The sequence below is a fragment of the Garra rufa genome, chromosome 16 (assembly GCF_049309525.1).
Source record: "Garra rufa chromosome 16, GarRuf1.0, whole genome shotgun sequence".
Lineage (NCBI taxonomy): Eukaryota > Metazoa > Chordata > Actinopteri > Cypriniformes > Cyprinidae > Garra > Garra rufa.
This window is the reverse complement of record NC_133376.1, coordinates 5,307,631-5,323,133: the sequence shown is the minus strand read 5'-3', so window position 1 is coordinate 5,323,133 and position 15,503 is coordinate 5,307,631. Positions and strand designations below refer to the sequence as shown.

General features: G+C 35.3%; 1 protein-coding gene across 1 annotated transcript; it reads right to left on the bottom strand.

Moving 5' to 3' along the window:
- Positions 1-52: 52 nt before the first annotated feature.
- trim105 (tripartite motif containing 105) lies at positions 53-13,996 on the bottom strand. Its single transcript, XM_073820814.1, has 7 exons — positions 13,817-13,996; positions 12,613-12,920; positions 8,271-8,366; positions 7,951-8,184; positions 7,612-7,631; positions 6,867-6,973; positions 53-2,034 (listed from the first exon to the last, which is right to left on the bottom strand). Exons 2-7 carry the CDS (start codon positions 12,883-12,885, stop codon positions 1,472-1,474), a joined length of 1,293 nt encoding a protein of 430 aa, XP_073676915.1. The 5' UTR covers positions 12,886-12,920; positions 13,817-13,996; the 3' UTR covers positions 53-1,471.
- Positions 13,997-15,503: the final 1,507 nt, after the last annotated feature.

Here is a 15,503-nt window from a genome sequence, read left to right as displayed (position 1 = left end):
ACATCTTCCTGCCCTGTCACTGAGCTTTGACACAATGATGGACAGAACGAACTAACCCAAGCTCATATTTATTGACTACAGAGAAAACAATCCCTGACTACTGATGTATCAGGAATTAGAAGCATGCTCAGTTTTTCAATGAAGAAAGTGAAAACAACTGAAAGACCCACTGAAAAGAACAAAGTATTTTAATTAATTTCTATTTATTATCTATAATTACTTTACATATCTATAAAGGCAATGATGAAACGAATATTGTCAAAGAATGCTGTCATTTTTCAGAATCACATTAAAAAACCTGGACTGATTTAAATCATACAGTATTTCTTTGGTATTTGTAATAAACTACCAAGAAAGAAAAAAAGGAAAAAACTGTACACTGATAAAAAATGATTTTGTGGTGAAGTAAATAATACAGAAAAACAAATGTTATTTTTACATTAAATAATTCAGTTTAGGCAAGAATTAAAAAAAGAGAGTAAAATCAAGTACTCAATTTAAGCTTGAACTTAAATAAGTGAAGTATATTTTACTTGGAATTGTTTGTTACTTTTACAAAGACTGTTTAAGTAAATATCAAAGTCATAATCCTGTCTTTCCCATCATACACTAGGGCATGAATAATTAATAAGGCAAAATTTTTAGCTGTTTTTGAGATGTATTTATACTGTTTTATAGCTTTTGGTTGTTAGGTTAAGTAACTTGCTGTTTTGTAACATCTAGAGTTCATTTTCTACTCAAAATGACTCTATTCACTGATTATTACTGTCATTGTGTATCTTGAGCCAAGTATTGAGGTCTCTGTGTTCATTTGGTTTATAACTACATTGAAGTCAACATATAACCTTAAAAACAACAAGGTGCTTACGTACATGTTTGTAAGTGAACAACATGGCATTTTTTTTTCAGTGCCATGAGGTTTAAGTTTACAAACTGTGGTTGAGTGAATTGCACTTGAGGACTGCAGGGTAAACTTAAAATAATTAAGTCAAAATTACTCATCAAACTCTAAATGTATTTATTTTCTTTGCTAATTAACTTAGTTAAGTAGATTGTACTTAATTAAATTTTACTTTAAAAATATGCGCGCAAAAACTTGCAAAATAACAATTAAGTACATTTACTTATTGTTTTTTTTTTTCAGTGTAGGTGAAAACGAAATAATCAGGCTAAAGAATTTTGAATATTCTGTGAATATGAAATAAAGATTCTATAGAATTAGATTCTAAAAAAGATAGAATCAAAAAGACACTGTAAATTGAGGGTAACATGGCAATGTGGTTACTGCCATTAAATAATGTCAATTATTCTTGTAAAATCAGATCTCTGCAATCAACAGATTTACAAATATCAGTTTATCAGTTTATTTTGTGTGGACCCTTTTAAATTTACCTTATTATGATTGAGGTTCATAATAACCTGCAGACTATTGAACATAGTTCAAGTTACCAGAGTGTCTACAGGCTTTGTTTTACATCTCTGATGGACACTCAAAGGGGAAGTGGAGGATGCGGATGGCTTGAGCTTTCTGACCGCGTTCACTGAGGCACGTGCTGAAAAAGGGGAATGCTTTTCCTCTCGGCCCACTGGAGAAGGAATACAGCAGCGCCATGTTATCTGCATTATAAAAAGACACTTTCCTTTCCTCACAATCCAGGAATACTCCAATCCTGCTAGGCGAGGTCATCACAGTCACTGGCGTCCAGGGCTGCGTGCCGGCCGAGTACTGGCTGCCATTGCGTAGCCGTAGGGTCCAGTATCCATTGTCAGGGCACAGCTTGACTCTGACCTGACGATTCACCGATTCCAGAGCAACACCTAGGTCCCATTTAGGATTGTGACTTACATCCACTTCCCAATAATGCCTGCCTGACTGAAAGCCTTCTGTTGCAAGAATGTTGACACACTGAAGGAAGCGTTTGGCATTGGTTGTGAAATTGATCATTTTGTCACTCTCAATGACTTGGGTTTTGTTCCTGGACACTTGTAGACTGGGATGAGCTGTGTCCTCGTCAAATATCAATGGTGCTGGGCCTGGGAATAAAAGACACACCATCATAAACTACACTGACTGCAAAACTTATTGTATTTAAAAAAGAAAAAAAAATACTAGAATCGACAGAAGGGTTTTTCATCCGTGTCTTCCGCAGTGTTGTTTTCGCCACTTTTTTTCATGACGATAATGAGACGATGACGAGATAAAAATGGCTCGTTGATGACTAAAACATGACGAGACGTGTGTGAGTTTTCGTTGACGAGACGAGAATAGACGAAAATGTTAGTGGGTAGTCCGTCAGACGTTTAAAATGCATGACATTTCCGCTTATTGTGCATGCCAATTAAAACTTAAAAAGTATCTGATGCTATGGCAAGCCGTTTTAGCATTAAATACTCTTTGCTATACTAGTATGGCAAGCCGTTTTAGCATTCCATCCTTTTTTGTCTTTTATGTTCTAAAACATTCCTTCATTATTGTAATTATTGGTGAAAATAGTCGATCCGGAAGCTCACATTGTGTTGAACTATAGATCTGCTATTTTCAGAACTTATAAGTGACACTACCCAACAGCAAAATACTTACTGACCTACATTAATTTGTTAAAAGACTACTTTTTTCCCTTTTTTTGACTAAAACTAGACTAAAACCTTTTTGACTTTTCGTCGACTAAAACTAGACTAAAACCTTTTTGACTTTTCGTCGACTAAAATTGGACTAAAACTATCACATATAGAAGTGACTAAAATTTGACTAAAACTAAGAAGCATTTTAGTCCAAAAGACTAAGACTAAGACTAAATCTAAGATGGTTGTCAAAAACAACACTGGTCTTCCAATAACTCTTTCCATGTTTTCACCCTAGCCAGCACAACAGCTCAATGATTGTCTACTTGTATCCTTTTTATAATATTTAAATTGTTTGAATATCACTTTTGCGTGATTTTTATAGCCATAATTAAAGCAAAAATAGATAATTTACTATAGATCTTCAAAAAATGTTAAACTATTCAAACTATGAGCTCTATGTGACCAAACAAGTGTATTCCATGACAAAGATCAGTATCACCTGTAAAAAAGGAGTACAGTTCAAGTATATTTTTAAGTATACTTTATGTAGTAAGTATACAATTATCAGTATACTAGTAGTATACTTTTAAGGGTCCTATTTTAATACTCCTTGGAACTAAATTGGCCCACTTTCTAGTATATGAAAGTATACTTTTAAGTATACTTTAAGTATAATAGTAGTAAACTTTGAGTACACAACTAGTTTACATCTATGCTTTCAGTTTGTACTGCAAGTATACTAAACGTGAACTTATAGGTATACTGATAGTTTACTAATTAAATACTTTTTATGCATTTTTAGTACACTTTGAAGTATAGTCTCAGTAAACTACTAGTTTAGTAGGTTTATACTGAAAGTATACACATAATATTTATTTGGGTGAATTTTACATCATATTTTAAGTATACTACTATGTCCCTATTTAGGTATTCATTTGTATATATTTTCTTATATGAATATCTGAACATACAAAACATCAAAAGAAAGAACAGGGTATTTGCTTGTAAACTGCTTTTATATAAACACTTGAATGTGGGTAAGTTTCAAAAAAGAAAAAAATAAATAAATAAATAAACAACATTTTGAACCAAAAGCTAAAAAAAAGACTATTCATGATAATCAAAAAATAGATGGAGTTGATCAACACCCCAAAGCTTGGTCAGTCATTAGTATCTCTTCATGGGTCAACGTTTTATTCCATAACGTTACAGTTTTGCATATCTATGGTTTTGATGCAGTTTAATGCCTGATGATTGTGTTAGATTACATGTGGAAGCATCTGTTTTGGTTTCTTCTTCACTTGTGTTTTGGAAATTCTGCACAGAAGATGTACAATAGCGTCCCTAGTGTATAACAGTAAAAACACGGATTCTCAGAGCATAAGTATAAATCAAGTACACTTAAATCTCATTTTAAGTATATTTCTGAGAGGTATATAAAGCACATTTCTGAGAAGTACATAAAAAGTAGACAAAGTATACTTTCCTATTTTTTTGTTTAAAAGAAGTATACTAATAACACACTTGAATAAACTTCTTTTTCATAAGGGCAGTCACAGAGAATCTATTTTGAATAATTTCTATTAATTTGATTATGTACTTAACCAGTTCACCGTAAGTGTGAAAAAACAGTGCGTTTGAGCCTGGCCACACACTCTTCTGATTTTTTTTTTTTTTTAATTATTTTATTAATTGATTTTATTTTGTAGTTGTGTCGTGTCTGGTGTGGACAGGCAAACTGCTTGTCTCTGGAACCTTATTACATCACATCTGGTTAAAACACTGTATTAGGAGCCCAATCTTTTTAATAAAAAAGTCAAAAGAACTCACAAATCAGTCTTGAACTGATTTATTTTAGAGGTTCTTTACTTTACTGAACCGCAAGTCATTAGTTAACATGCCCAACATGATGCTCCAACTATTTTAACATTTTCAGGGCCTAAATTCGCCAAGCACCAAATGTGAGTCAGTCACCAGTTGGCGGGAATTTTTTTTACAAAATATAACAATGCAATGTAGTGAGAGCAACAGCCAGTTTTTAAAGAGATTTGCTGTTTCTGATGTAAGCGAATAAAATTATCTTTTCCGAACATAAGATCATCATAATTAACTTTAGCTGTTCTGTCATAAGTGTCAAGAGCCAATCCAATAATGGAATACAAACTGGATGATAAGGTCAAAGCAGTGTGATGGCCAGCTTGTTTCTAAGGTTCTAATAACTTTTAACTGAGAAGATATTGCTGCTTCAATTCGGAAGATTAACTTTTTCCTTCTTTATTCTTTATAACCCGAGAACGTGGCGACACATACTTACGGTACGTTTCATCTGGCACATAGCGAGCGCAGCGGAGCAAGTGTTTTCAATCCATTTCTATGGAGATTGAGCTTAAACCATAGACTGTAAAAAATATGGACGTAGTGTCCGTGACGTCAGCCGTAGGTTTCTGAAGAGCGATTTTGAAGCTTATAGTGGTCAGGATTCGGCCGTCGCCATCTTGGAATCGCGTCATCGCGCGTCACTCCCGGATAATCGAAAATCGGCAAAGAGGCGGGCCGTGGGTGGAGCTGGTTGCTGAAAACACACCTGCCTAGCGCGACAATGGTGACAGCAGCGGCAATCCACCTGTCACTCAAGTGACCACACCCCTTAATTATGCAGAACTTTAAGGCTTAATATAACTTAAACGGATGAGTTATAAAAAAAATTCAACCCCCTCACAGTTGACACGAAGGGTGAAATTAGCTATATAGGCCAAAACCACTTTTTGTACCAGGCTGTAAACATTTTTTTTTCTGCTGTAAAGTTGGGCATTTTAACATGGGGCATCTATGGGATTGACTCCCTTTTGCAGCCAGTCTCTAGCGGCCAGTCGATGAATTGTAGTTTAAGCCATTTCCGTGTTGGTTTCAATAGAGAGAGAAGGAGGTTGCCGCTTGTCTTAAACACTAGCATGTTGCATTATGGGATTGAAAGCGGCGTGGAGAAAGCGTTGAGAGCGGCTGAGATTGCAAATTAGGCAAGGCGTATGTTTCCAAGTGTTTGCGGAACTGGTGGATTACTGAGCTGAAATCACATATCATTGAAAAAGTTTACCATGCAGTTTAGGTGAGTTACCTCGTAAACGTAGTCTTAAACGATTTATTAAGTCTTAAATGACTGTAAAGTGTTAGGAGAAAAATCGGTTGTGTCAGATCTGCGTCGTGTGCATCAGGTTTTAAAGCTTTTAAAGTGAAACCTGCTGAAGTTTGTCATTGATGGAAATCAAAGGACAAAAGAAAAAGAGAAATCATCCCTCGACTGCTCTAGTCGCTTAAAAACTTTTGTAGTTTGAATAAAGAATAATCTGTTGTTTATGCATGTACAATTTATAGTGTAGGTGAGGACTGTTTTAAAATCACTTTAATTCTTGTTATATATTTCCGAGCCTAAAAATAAGAAATAATAGCTTTAAATTAACCTGTAATGGCTATAATTAATAGGTAAAATTGAGGGAAAATGCATTCAATAGAGATACCAGTAGTAGGACAAATTAAAACACAAACAAAGTATGTTTAGCCATTGTAGTAGTAATAACTGCCGGTAAAAAAAAACCAATTGGTTGGTAAATTTTATCATGTCGCCGGCCATTGGCAGGTGTTCCAAAAAGTTAGTTTTATTAAGCATATTAAATACTTGTGCATATTAAAGTCATTGTGCCTTGCTTTAATAGCCAATTACCTTTAGTTTTGTGATTTGATTTTAAAGCTAACAGATATTGATTAAAAGCCTCAATTCCAACTTTAATGAAATTAACCAGTGGAACTGGTATACAGATATATGCTATAAAGATATATGCTAGCAGCTATGAAACATAACAGTAACAGGGTTTTTACACTATGTGTAAGTTCACGGAAGTGAAATACAATGAAATCAGCAGAACAGACGACTGCAGTTTTTCATCATTTCCTGATAAGGGTGTCACCCTACATTTTCATGTAAACAAAAATTTGTGAAGGCTGCTAAAACTGATATTCGAATTATAGTCTAACATATGCCCACTGTGCCATTCGACAAATTACTAAATCTTTTGCTACCCCGAGGGGGGCTATTCATACAGCCAGAGTACTGTCACTATGGCAATAACACCATCTGTTATCAGCGGAAAATGAATACCTTGAGCTATTTCTCTCATACAATACCTTCTATATTGGCTTTGCTTTTTTAAAACAAATATTACAAAAACAAAAAATCATGTAGTGACCACTAATCAAATACATAGTAGTGGATAAAGTATCTAGGCAAAGTGTAAAGAACAAATTACCTGGATTCAAATGTTGAAACATTTTTCGCCACATAGTGTATTGAAGAGGTGCAATGTGCTTGCTTCTGAAAGTATTTAGGTTGATATTCAGCTCTTGCAAAGGTGATCTGAAATCATGGAGACATTAAAGTTTTAATAACAAAGACATTAAAGGATTAGTATTAATTATCTCAATATAGTGGACTTCAATGGTGTTTGAACCTTCAAACTTCCAATGCAGCTTCAAAGGACTCTACACAATATCTTCTTTAAAACAAGACCCTTCTTCCTCGGCTGGGATTGTTTAGAGCCCTTTGAAGCTGCATTTAAACTGCCTTTTGGAAGTTCAAACTCTGGGGCACCATTGAAGTCCATTATATGGAGAGAAATCCTGAAATGTTTTCCTCAAGAAACATAATTTCTTATCAACCAAAGAAAGAATGACAAGGGGATGACAAGGGGATGAGTTATCTGTAAACTTTTGTTCTTAAAGTGAACTGCTCCCTTATAAAAGTCTGTAGAGCTAAGAAAAATCGCCATTACTAACTAGACATTTTTTTTATATTCGAATGGTTGAATAAAATAGTGAAATGGATCCAAAAGTTTGTATACTATGGTTTGTATACTATGGTACTGAAATGGAGTCAAGAACTGTACATTTTAGTAGTACAGACTACCATTAAAAAGCCGTACAAGGAACATTATTAGATCCCTACACAGTGGAATTAATAACAGTAATAAAAATAGCTTTTTGATTGCTACTCACCTGGAATTCAATTCTGGAAGCTGTGGAGGAAGGAAATCAAAAAGAACAAGTTACTTTGCAGACTCAACTACAGAAGCTAGCAAGAACACAGCAAAAGCAAACCATCTGCCTGATAATTAACACGCATGCTCAAATCACTGTAGAATCGATTTTTCTGCGGTTCTGCTGTTGTGTGAAATATATATGAGACTCTGGCTGTAGCTACACTGCACTAATAAGTCATTCTGACAACCAGCACTCTAGGTTCTTTTGTAAATGTAACATTAATATTCCAAATATTAGTTCTTTGACAAATGGATATGCAGAAGCAACATTACAAACTGAAACAGTCATAATCACCTCTACAAGTACAGATTGGTCTGTGCTGCTGGCAGTCTGTCGTAGCATGTTGATGTTCTGCTCCACGTCTCTGATGGCCACCTGTAGGGCCTCCAGATGTCGCTCAAGCCTCTGCAGCATTTCCTCCTGCTCCCTCTTCAACTCCTTCAACATGGCTTCCTCCTCCACCTGCAGGAAGTGATGGAGAGCCTGGAAGTCACTGTGCACTCGCCCCTGCAGCTCATCCCCCATTTTCTGTGGGTAGGAAAGGGAGAGTTGTGTGATTCTGTTTTGCAGGAAGTGTTACATTGTGATATTTCTTTTTTTTAAAGTAGACCAACTTTTATTTTCTCCATCTTGTCTTTGTCTTCACGGATTACAGCGACGTAGGCCTCCTTCATGGAGAGTTGCGATTCTAGACAGTCCTTTAATTGCTTCTGGAAAAGAGCAAATTGATAAATACAGACACATTATTAAAGAAAACAGTAGTTTCTTGAATGTCTCTCAGACTAGTGCTTTCCAAAATCACATTTTGACTGGCTTCATGCAACTTTCAGGAGTCCGTATCAACACTGTCAACCATTAAAAATGTAAAGTGGAGTTGCAAAAACTGCATGTTAGAGTATCTAAAAATTGAATGTCCTAGAATTTTTCATTTTCTTTAGAGAACAGTTTAATTAATAAATAAGTGGGTCGTCTAAAAAAACAACTAACTTCTCAGACAAAAACAACTAAAATCATTTCTCAGTGTGATCAGAGACACTATAAAGTGCAATGAAGTGAAGTATATCCTCTGTGTTTTTGGTGCAACTTATGATCCAATTATGATTAATTGAGAGGTGCTAAATTATATCTTAATTAGAGAGAGGTACTAAATTATATCTTAATTATATCTTACATAACCTCTGATGATGGCAGCCCTGAAACAACATACAGCACTACCAATTTTTGCTATGTGTTTGATTGCAACATATAATCATTAAATTATAATTATCCGAAATTTTCTGTACAGCTGCTTTGCAATGATTTGCATCGTGAAAAGTGCTATATAAATACACTTGAATACATGAATGAACAAGTATAATATTATGTAGCAATTAGTGATATCAAAACCTGTTTATGTGAGATAAAGTTGAAGCAAAGCCAAGTGAACAAAATGTTGCTCATATTTTTGAATTTTACTTTTCATAATAAATATTTTGGGAATAATCTTTTGTTGTTTTGTTTGGTTTTTGCTTTCTTGTACATTAATATTTAATGGTAAGTGTTTGTTACAGAGCTGCTTTTAATTTAATTTTAGTAGACCTGTAATTTTAGGGTTATATTCAAGATGCTGAAACATAATCATTTCCCTTGTGAGATTAATCAAGTATATCCAAATCCTTTTCAACAAAAGTCTGTTTACTTTGCCACCATATTTGCAATGCTTCTAGTCAGCTCATAAAAGACCAAGTCCTGAATGAACGGGGTAAAAAATTGTATTTCTATAGTCTATAGTCTTTTTGGCTAATCTACATGAGTAGAGTATGTTAAAGCTCCAGTTGGTAAATTTTGCCCTTTTTGTCACCATCTCTGTGTTGAAACCTGCAATTGCAGTTATTTGCAGAATTATCTTCTTTACGTGGGATGTGCATCGGCATGGCTCCTCAGGGCGGATGAATCTAACGTTTTGAGGAGTATGTGTGGCTGTCAGTGACCGCACCGGTGTGAATACTGTACGTAGGAGTCACGGATTCTACGTCTTGAAAGTATGACCGAAATAAGAATTTTCACTGGATATTGTCATCTGAACAAGTAACATGTCTGCCATTTTTGTGGCAGCTGAGAAAAAAAGCATTACAATAAATCGTGCTACCATTAGTGATTAAATATAACGATCGCTCAGCTAATATTACATCAAACTGTGCAAATTATTATTGTTATACTTTGTTCTCAAACAGTCTGCAAACAGTCTAATCTGTATCTGTAATTAGATGCACATTTAAAACCGGAATATAATTTAATTTAAATCACTTACATGCATCTCATTAACACATAATCATTTCTGGATTAAAATCTGCCATCATAAAGATAAATTGGTAACACTTTAGAATAAGGTTCATTAGTTAAACATTAGTTCATGTATTAACTAACATGAACTAACCATGAGCAATACATTTGTTACTGTATTTAGTAATCTTCATTAACGTTAGTTAACGAAAATACAGTTGTTCATTGTTTGTTCATGTTAGTTCACACTGCATTAACTAATGTTAACAAGATTTTAATAATGCATTAGTAAATGTTGAAATTAACATTAACAAAGATTAATAAATGCTGTATAAGTGCAGTTCATTATTAGTTCATGTTAACTAATGTGGTTAACTAAAGAACCTTATTGTAAAGTGGTACCGATAAATATAAAGACAGAATATCTTTTCTTTTTGAATAAAATATCCAAAAATCACTAGAACAGTGTTATATATTTTGCTGACTTATATTTACATTATCCCAAGAATGTTTAAATCCAGAGAAATAAGCAATTTTAACTAGTGTAATAGGCCGTGTCCTTGCGTCGCTTCCTAATGACGTCTTACACCCTTGATTTTCCGGTTTTATTTTTTGGACAACATGGAAACGCACTCAAATGTATCTAGTATGGTAAAACAACACTGCTTTTCCTACGTAATGATGACCGGAAGGAGCGGAAGCGGTCGACTGTGGCATAATAAAAGCTCCGCTGCTTTCGAGCCGTGTATCGCACTCGTCCTTCATTAGTAATCGCTCCAGCACCCTCGCTTCGCTTTCACGACTTTCAGCCCCACCCTGCCTCATACTACAGTGACCTTAATACGTCTTTAATGCATTAACTCATCCATGGACATAATTTCTGCCTGAGTCCCGTCGCATGATTCCAAACTCTATCACAGCGTCATCAAACTACGCCTTTGGTTCTTTGTTTGTTTTAAATATGCGCCCTCTAGTGGCAAAATCTTACATATTGTGCCTTTAATTATCCCAGCTGCTGTGAAAAAAGGCTATAAATGATCTGCCATCTGCAGCATCCTCATATGCAATAAAGCTTACTAGCCGGGACTCCTCCGTTATGTGTACAGACGTGACGTAATGACGCAAAGACAAACAGCAACATGCTCGTATTTCCCGCAAAAACCTACCAGTACCACTTAAATTAGAAAACATTATTACAAGCTTACTGTTGTGAATCGGGCCAAGGTAAAAACAACTATTTGGCAAGTTTTGCATGCACATTTTTTAAGTAAAATGTAAGTATGGAATTAAGTAAAATCTACTTAACTAAGTACAATTAGCAAAGGAAATAAGTAAATTTAACTGTAGTTAGAGTTTGATGAATAATTTCAGTTTACTCTGCAGTCCTCAAGTACAATTCACTCAGCCATGATTTGTAAACTTTACTCAAGCATCACAGCACTGAAAAAAAAGCCATTAAAGCATGTGGTTCACTTACAAACATGTACACAAGCAAATAGACAGCTCCTTATTGTTTTTAAGGTTATATGTTGACTCAATGTAGTTACTAACCAAATGAACACAGAGAACTCAATACTTGGCACATGATACACAATGACGGTAACAATCAGTGAATACTTTTTGAGTATGAATGGGTCATTTTGTGTAGAAAATGAACTGTATAGAAAATGAACTGTAGATGTTATAAAACAGCAAGTTACTTAACCTTACAACAAAAGCAACTATAAAACAGTGTAAATACATCTTGAAAAATGCAAAAAAAAATTTACCTTAATTATTCATGCCCAAGTGCATGATGGGAACAACGGGATCATGACTTTGATATTTACCTAAACAATCTTTGTAAAAATAACAAACAATTCCAAGTAAAATATACTTATAAGTTAACTTTTTAAATTCTGCAAGCTTAAATTGAGTACTATTATTGAATTTACTCTCTTTTTTATTCTTACCTGAACCAAATTATTTAATGTAGAGATTACATTTGTTTTTCTGTATTATTTACTTCACCACAAAATCATTTTTATCAGTGTAGTTTTGGACATTTTTAACCCCCAAAAAATTTACGGACCGCAGCTTTATGTATAATAAAGTATATTATTTAAGTTTCAACTTTTTTTTACCTGCAACTCAAGTTTTCACTCTATTGTTAGTTAGCACATGCCAGATACAACATAATCAAATCATAACTGGACACAAAGTCTGTTTTTAAAGTGCAAATCTCCACTATTTTCTGCTATACATTTAATTCAGATTATTGGTGTGTAGAAAGATGAACTGTGGTTGGACCAGATTTTATGCTGACAGAAAGCCTAAATTCCTCAAATCTCAGAATTATCAGTTATAAAACATAAAGCCCAATCAACAAACAGGTGAACTTATGTTAAGTTGAATGTGGACATTGGTTAAGGCAGTATAAAACAATAAGTTTAAAATGTCTGAAATGCTTTATTATGAAATAGAATATTATAAATCAACACAATTATTCCAAAATTTGGAAACAAAACAAGGACCTATATTAGATGACACGAAATCCATTTATGGTGTGTTGGAAATTCTGAAGTCACATGTCACATCACTAAGGCTTGTGATGAAAGTGAAAGACTTTTGTCACGCTGGTCATGAGACACTTGGTTTAAACCAAGACACTAACCTAAAGATTTGCCCTTTCGTGAATGTTAAAAGACAGCTTACCTCCAGATACTTGACAGATGCAGACGTGGAGCTGGCCCTGACCTTCTCCACAAGACCAGCTACCAAGTAGTTGGTCTGAAAGCATTTGTTGGGAAACTCTTGTCTGCACTGAGGGCAGGTCACAGGACCTCGAACTGTCTTCCAGTATGACACGATGCATTTCCTGCAGAAGTGGTGCATGCAGCCCAGCATCACAGGGTCTTTGAAGAGCTCATAGCAGATGGCACATGTCAGATCATCTCTGAGACTCGTCTTGCTCTTGTTGGTCGCCATATAGAGCAGATTTATCGTTTGTTTCACTTCCACTTCTGGCACAGTTCATGTAATAATGAAAAAGAAGAGTGATCACCTGTTCTCATTTTTACTAGTCAGTATAGCCTACTATGATTCTAAATACCTTAAAGATAAGACTGGTTTGCATATAAAGATTAAAAAAAAACTAAGATGCCTTTTACTAAAATGTACAATGGTAATAGTTTGTCAAAATACCATAGTTAATTTCTTATTCTTGCTTATGGGATCTACATCATGGTACAATATATGAGTTGAAATCGTCAATAGCATGTGAATTCTGATATAACGTTACACATAAATATGATGTACAATGAACCGTTCATTATACATCATATTCATGTATAATGTCATATTGTAGCATCGTACCAAGGCAAAAATGTCATAGTATTAACGACACACATCTGAAAACACTATCTCGCCACGAAGCAATGTCCAATAATAACCCATGGTTAATGATTGACGACAGTCAGCAGTTTTACTATAGTAACTGAAGTGTTTAGGCAGAAAATATAAGATTATTATTGTGATTCTTTGTTGTTGTTGTATTGTGTACTAGTTAATTAGCTTTAGAAACAAAATAATGCATTCATTAGACGATTAATCGAACATTTAGCCGTCTTTCACAACAGCTATTAAGTTTACACGTAAACTTTTTTTATTTTATAATATCATAATCTATTTTATTAAAGCAAATGCCTAAACATCCCACTATTTACTGTTAGAAGTGTCCGAATTGTAGTTACGCTGGCAAAAAAGCAGCCGCAGCAGCATTGTATGTAAACATTAGCTTGCTGTGCGTTAGCTAACGTTACACGGCTAAACACAACAACTATGAAAAACACCGAAAACAAAGATGCATATATTAAACATATGCATACCTGTTATTTAATAAATAAACAATATAACTTACCCTTTCTGTTTTGGTTTGTTTTTCTGTTCTCTCTCAGACCCTGAGAGACTGGGAAATCTCTTCCTGTTAGTTCGCACTGTAAATTCTTCAGTGTGTGAAAAGTGCTTTCGGTTTACTTATTATGACCCTGATTCAGCACAATACGTTCCTTCTAAACACATGATAGAACAGAAATAATGATAACCAAATACAAACAATGAAAAGTATATAATCTCTTGGAAAAACCCTGCATGATTTGTGCATTCACCTATAGTACTAATACGCTAATAAGCCTAATAGTACATTTATTCTAACACCCCTCATGTCTTGAACAGATAAACCCAAGTGCCTTGCATGAAATGTAAACGTTTTTGTTTGATTGTTTACACTTTATATATCACACTATTTTCCCAATACCCCCACAAAATTTTACAGACTGAATGAGATCAGATGGATGTCTCATACTGTCAATAACTAGCTTTTGATTCAAATGTCCAAGTACCAAAGCTTGTTTTTGGTTTCAAATATACATTTTTTTAAACCCTAAACTAGAATTCTGTCCTTAATTTATCATTTCAATATTACCATATTTTTGTAATAGCTGTTAGATAAATAAAGAACATAATAAAAGCACACTGAATACGTTTTTCTTCCTTTTTTAAGATGTTGTTGTTGTTGTTTGTTTTTTGAAAACTTTGTTCTCAGGACTAAAGTATTTTTCATAAATGTCAGGTTAGGCCCCAAGTTGTCACTTTTTGTCCTTTTTTTAATCATTGATACTGTCAATAACTAGCTAAATTTTGAGTCAAATGTCCAAGTACACCTGTCACGAATTGAGTCGTCCTGTCATCATAAACTCTTGCACTACACATCATGGACTTCATTCCCCACAAGCCACTGCACTAATCACTGCATTCACCTGCTCCTTGTTTCTCACTGCACTGATTACCGCTCACACCTGCACCTCATTTCTAGGACTGCATTTAAGCCACTCTCACATTCAGCTTCTTCGCGAAGTCTTGTATTGCCCCGGCTGCATTTCTGAGCGTTTCTTCCCGTGTTTGATTCCTGGACTCCCTCCCGTGTTTGATTCTCGCTGCCAGCCCCGACCTTTCTGCCTGTGTTTTGACTACGATTTCTGCCTGCCCCTGTGTGTTTGTTTTGTTTTGTCTTATCTAATAAATGCTGCGAATGGATCCGCTCGTCTCCGACCGTCCCTGTGACAGAAGACTTCGCCACTACAAGGATCCAGCAGCTAGTATGGTGTCATCCGGTTCCAGCATGAATTCAACAGTACAGATCATGCGTCTCAAACAAGGTGAGCGGTCTGTTGAGGAGTATGCAATGGACTTTATTGAATTGGCAAATCAGTCTACTATGGATGAGGCTTGCCTGATGATTTTCTTCCGTGGAGGACTCTTAGAGCCATTGGCTTCACTCATGCCCATGTTTGCACCTAACTGGACTTTACAAATTTACATTGACATTGCTCTGCAAATGAGTGGCTCTCCTTTTACTGTGGGAATCAAAGAAGACAACAATGTTCCCACAGTAAACTCCAGCTCAGAGCCACTACGCAAGATGGCTGCCACACCAGAGTCTGCACACACGATGGCCGCCGCCGTTCCTGAGTCCCCGGCCAAGATGGCCGCCGTTCCTGAGTCCCCGGCCAAGATGGCCGCCGTTCCTGAGTTCTCGGCCAAGATGG

Coding starts and splice junctions, on each gene's coding strand:
- trim105 (XM_073820814.1), bottom strand. CDS start 12,885: ATGGCGACCAACAAGAGCAAGACGAGTCTCAGAGATGATCTGACATGT. Junction 8,185..8,270: donor ACAAGATGGAGAAAATAAAA/GTTGGTCTACTT, acceptor TCCTACCCACAG/AAAATGGGGGATGAGCTGCA. Junction 7,632..7,950: donor ACCAATCTGTACTTGTAGAG/GTGATTATGACT, acceptor CTTCCTCCACAG/CTTCCAGAATTGAATTCCAG.